We start from the raw sequence: 5,303 nt of genomic DNA on the forward strand, positions 1-5,303 counted from the left end.
TCTCATTTCTCAATTGTTAACTCTTCAAGCATTTGAAAATTCTCGATCTGGTTTACTCCCACTACAGCCAAATTCAAAAGCAGTCAAATCTCATTATCAAGGAAAGTCAACCGAAAATAAAGTAAATAGTTCATTCATCTGCCCTATCTGCTCATCAAATCATTATGTATCTAAATGTTCACAGTACACTTCGAAATCTGTTCCGCAAAAAGTCGCGCTTATCAACAAGCACAAATTATGCTTCAATTGCTTAGGAACGCATCGAGTCTCGGCCTGTCAAATAACAAAGCGCTGTCAGAAATGCGGACGGCGTCATCATACATCAATTCATAAAGAATATAATAAGTTTAATTCATCTAAACACGACACTACTAAAAAATCCGTCGAATCATCGGATAGTTCGACACCTTCAATTTCCTCTGAAGCTCAGACTCTTCATTCCAGTTGACTAAATAATAACATTCCGTGTGTTCTTCTTGCTACGGCGAGGGTGCTGGTTATATCACCTACCAAAGAAACCTTCGAAATCCGAGCCTTACTTGATCAAGGATCGGAAATCTCTTTGATTTCAGAACGTATCGTTCAGCAACTTCGACTTCCTCGAAATCACTCATCAATTTCTTTGGTAGGAATCGGTGCACAACATTCCAATAAAACTAAGGGTGTCACAACTATTAAATTAAGAGATCGTTTTAATAAGTTTGATTTTTCAATTCAAGCACACATTTTACGTAAACTTACTACATCAATTCCTTCTACTCAAATTAACAAACCAATATGGCCGCACCTAAAAGGACTGCAATTGGCAGATCCGAATTTTCTTTCCCCTCGGTCCATCGATTTAATTTTAGGCGCCGATATATATGGACATATTATTGAAAATAAAGTTATCAAGGGACCCCCACATTCACCCACTGCTCAATTCACAAAACTTGGATGGATTGTGTCCGGTCCAACAGACACTAACGTTTCTAGTAATACCTCGCACAGCTACCATGTATCTGTCGATGATGAACTTTACAGATTATTACATCGTTTTTGGGAAATAGATGAGATTCCTTCCGTAAACACTTCATCTTTATCTTCCGCTGATCAAGAGTGCGAAAATCATTTCGTATCTACACACAGTCGAGACGCTCATGGTCGATACATCGTTAAACTACCGTTCAAACGGTCTCCTGATCAGTTAGGCAACTCACGAAATAATGCCGTTCGATTAAGTACAAACTTATCCAACAAGTTTTCAACTAATTCTGTTTACGCCCAGTTATATTCAAAATTCATGTCCGAATATGAAAGCTTAGAACACATGCAAATAGTCCCTGAATCTCAACCTGAACCTCAACCTGTGTATTACCTTCCCCATCATGGAGTTATGAGAGAGCACAGTCTCACCACCAAACTCCGGGTTGTTTTCAATGGTTCCAGTCGAACTACCTCCGGCGTATCGTTAAATGATCTTCTTCACACAGGAGCAAAACTCCAAACAAATCTATTTGATGTTCTCGTGTGGTTCAGTAAATTTCATTGTGTCTTTGTCTCTGATATGGAGAAGATGTACAGGCAAATCAAGGTTCATCCAGAAGATTGGAAATTCCAACGTATTCTGTGGTTCAATCAGAGCAACTGTCTTCGTACATATGAACTAACTACCGTCACATATGGACTAGCTTGTGCTCCTTTTTTGGCACTTCGTACTTTACTTCAACTTATTGAAGACGAAGGTCAAAACTTTCCTCGTGCCATTCCATCGTTGACAAAAGGGCGATATGTCGATGATGTATTTGGAGGCGCAGATTCCATCGACGAAGTTTAACCGATCATTACTCAATTAAATCAACTCTGCATGGCGGGCGGTTTCACTCTCCGAAAGTGGATAAGTAATTATCCTTCCATTCTTAAAGACATTCCAACTGAACATCAAACGAACCTCACATCGCTAGAATTCAAAGATAGTACAGTTTTTAACGCATTAGGATTATGCTGGCAACCAGCAATTGATGCCTTTCAATTTACCTTAAAACTTCCTTCTACAAAACACATTACGAAACGATCTATCTTGTCCACCATTTCAACATTGTTCGATCCCCTAGGTTTGCTATCTCCAATCACTATTAAAGCAAAAATACTCATTCAAGAATTGTGGGCCATTAAACTCGATTGGGATGACCATCTTCCTATGATGGTAACCAACAAGTGGACCACGTTTCTCAATACTCTTCAAGAAATGACTCATCTCACGTTTCCTCGTTGGCTTGGATGCAAGTCAACGGATAAAATCGAAATTCATGGTTTCTGTGATGCTTCCCAACAAGCAGCTGCTGCCGCTGTATATCTTAGATCTACAGATTCAAATGGCATCATTTCAATAAATCTTGTGGCTTCAAAGACAAAAGTCGCTCCATTAAAGAAACTTACGATACCCAGACTCGAACTTTCCGGAGCTGTTCTGTTAGTAAAGTTAAGTTCACACATATTGAAGGTACTTGAAATTGGAAATATTCCTATTTATCTGTGGACGGATTCTGCCATTACATACACGTGGATTAATAATCATCCATCTCGATGGAAAGAATTCGTTCACAACCGAGTGTGTTACATTCAGGAAACCTTACCTTCCGCACGTTGGAAATTTGTTCCGGGTAATGAGAATCCGGCTGATCTTGCTACCCGAGGATTGACTCCCATTCAATTATCGGAACACCCAACATGGTGGACCGGACCCCCATGGCTGTCACAAAATTCCTCAAAGTGGCCACAGCCACCCAAGGCACTTTCTGTTAACGAAAACCTTGTAGAACGTCCAGTTAAGATTTTCACAACTAATCTCACGCCTCCACCACTTTGGGATCTTGTTCATAAATATTCCACAGTAATGAAATTGTTCCGCATTACTGCCATTTGTCAGCGTGTACTTGCTCGAATGCGCAAGCATCCACAATCATCATTAACAATCCCACTAACCACACAAGAAATAGACAATGCACGATTTTTCTGGATAAAACATATTCAAAATTCTTCATTTGGTCAAGAAAAAAGACTCCTTTCGAGCGGACAATCATTGCCTAAATCTCATTCACTTGCTAGACTAACTCCCTTTCTTGACGCTACCGGATTACTACGAATAGGAGGTCGCCTTCAGGCCTCATTATTACCTCCGAACGCAAAACATCCTCTGATTCTTCCGAGAAAGTCACCGTTAACCTCGTTGATTATTTTAGACTCCCATTTACGAACAATGCATGGAGGAACACAACTCACGCTTAATTATATCAGAAACAACTATTGGATCGTTGGAGGGCGGGCTCCTATACGCTCTTTTATTTTGAAGTGTGTAAAATGCACTCGATATCGACAAAGTCGAGCTCAACAACTAATGGGACAACTTCCATCTGAACGAATCACACCTTCGCGTCCTTTCTTGCACTCAGGCGTTGACTATGCTGGCCCTTTCACTATAAAAACCTGGAAAGGAAAAAATGCCAAAACGTATAAGGCATATATGGTTTTGTTCGTTTGTTTTTCGACTTCGGCAATTCATCTAGAATTGGTCACTGATTATACCACCGAGGCATTTATTGGAGCATATAAACGTTTCACCTCTCGAAGAGGAATATGTGCGACGTTGACTAGCGATTGCGGAACAAATTTCACAGGAGCAGATTGCGAATTGAAAAGATTATTTTCTTCCTCAACAAAGGAACTAGGCGAGTTGGCATCCGTCCTAGCGAACGACGGCACTCAATGGAAGTTTCATCCTCCGGCTGCTCCTCACTTTGGAGGAAAATGGGAGGCTGGAGTTAAGTCCGTCAAATATCATTTAAAACGCGTAGTGGGAGATACATTGCTCACGTTTGAGGAGATGAATACGTTGCTAACTCAAATTGAGGCAGTACTCAATTCACGGCCCTTGAGTCCTCTTACGGATGATCCTGATGACCTTCAGGCCTTGACTCCTGGGCACTTTCTCGTGGGAAATGCACCTTCAGTCATTCCCGAACCATCGTTGGAGACAGTAAAGTCTTCACGACTTTCTCGATGGCAATTGACCCGTCAAATGTTGGATAGTTTCTGGTCGCGATGGTCCAGGGAATGTCTGCAGCGCTACTATTCTATTCATAAGTGGAATCAACCATCTCCATCTCTGTCAAATGGCTCCCTTGTGCTAGTCATTGACGAGCGCTACCCTCCGTCTAAATGGCCTCTAGGGCGCATAATTCAAACTCACCCGGGCCCTGATGGTCTTGTACGAGTCGTGTCCATTCGGACACAAAAATCAATTCTAAAACGACCAATTGCAAAACTCTGCCCATTACCTATCAACAATGATAATCTCTAATTTGTTCATTAACGGAGGTTAATGAAGGCGGGCGGTAATGTTCAGAAAATTAAAGGACGCATATGCATGAGAAGGTTTCTATGTAGTTGTGTACATTCGTACATGATTGATACCGAGGACGTTGACCGACTCCTCGACGCGACTCACGTCTGATCTTGCTTTGTTTGACCCAATTTCTCTTGACGACGCTACAAACAGACAGTCAGATTTTCATTCATTCTTTCTGAGACGAGGGTCAGAGTAAGACGTTCATTCAGATTACAATACACACGTATTGTAAAGGTTTTCGTTACGTGCCACGTATCTCGTGCAAATTGGTTGCACATTCAAAGTAGAGACTTACCACGGCCAAGTACACTGCATAATCAGTTTCTGCAGACCCTACGGGTTGCTGAAAGATAGAGTTCGAGTTCAATTCCTGCAGTCACCACGACGAGCAGAAAGAGTGAGAGAGAGGGACATTCGACCCTAAATTCTACGGCCTATCGAGAGAGTGAGAGAGAGGGACATTCGACTCTAAATTCTACGGCCTGCTGAGAGAGAGAGACCAGGAGATCGAGCTCCAGGTACACGGAACCTCTGTAGAGAGTTTTCAATTGAGTTCTTGAGAAAGTTTTCATCCTGTTTCGGATTAGCACGACGGCGAACCGACAGGACAGAACTCAATTCAGAGGTTCCCATTCAGCTGTACTATTCAGCAATTATTCAGAGACATTTTCATACCGTCGTACTTTCGAACGTAATCTATTTAGATGCGTTCACATGTTGGCGTCACTATCAGACGTATTCAATCAACTGTTTAGAGACATTTTTTGATAAATGTTAAACATGTATGAATCAAAAGTTTTAGTGTAACCTTCTTCTGCATATGCGTTAATTACTTGAAATATTGTAAATTCATTTGAAATACTATTGATGTAAAAATCTAGAATCACTGTAATGTTCCGTAATTCTCATTACGCTT

General features: G+C 41.2%; 1 protein-coding gene across 1 annotated transcript; it reads left to right on the forward strand.

Annotated features, from left to right (window-relative positions):
* The first annotated feature begins 1,846 nt into the window (after positions 1–1,846).
* On the forward strand, positions 1,847–4,339 carry LOC118645387. The gene has a single exon (XM_036286267.1). The coding sequence runs from the start codon at positions 1,847–1,849 to the stop codon at positions 4,337–4,339; it is 2,493 nt and encodes an 830-aa protein (XP_036142160.1).
* Positions 4,340–5,303: the final 964 nt, after the last annotated feature.

This window comes from Monomorium pharaonis, chromosome 4 (assembly GCF_013373865.1).
Source record: "Monomorium pharaonis isolate MP-MQ-018 chromosome 4, ASM1337386v2, whole genome shotgun sequence".
Taxonomy (NCBI): Eukaryota; Metazoa; Arthropoda; class Insecta; order Hymenoptera; family Formicidae; genus Monomorium; species Monomorium pharaonis.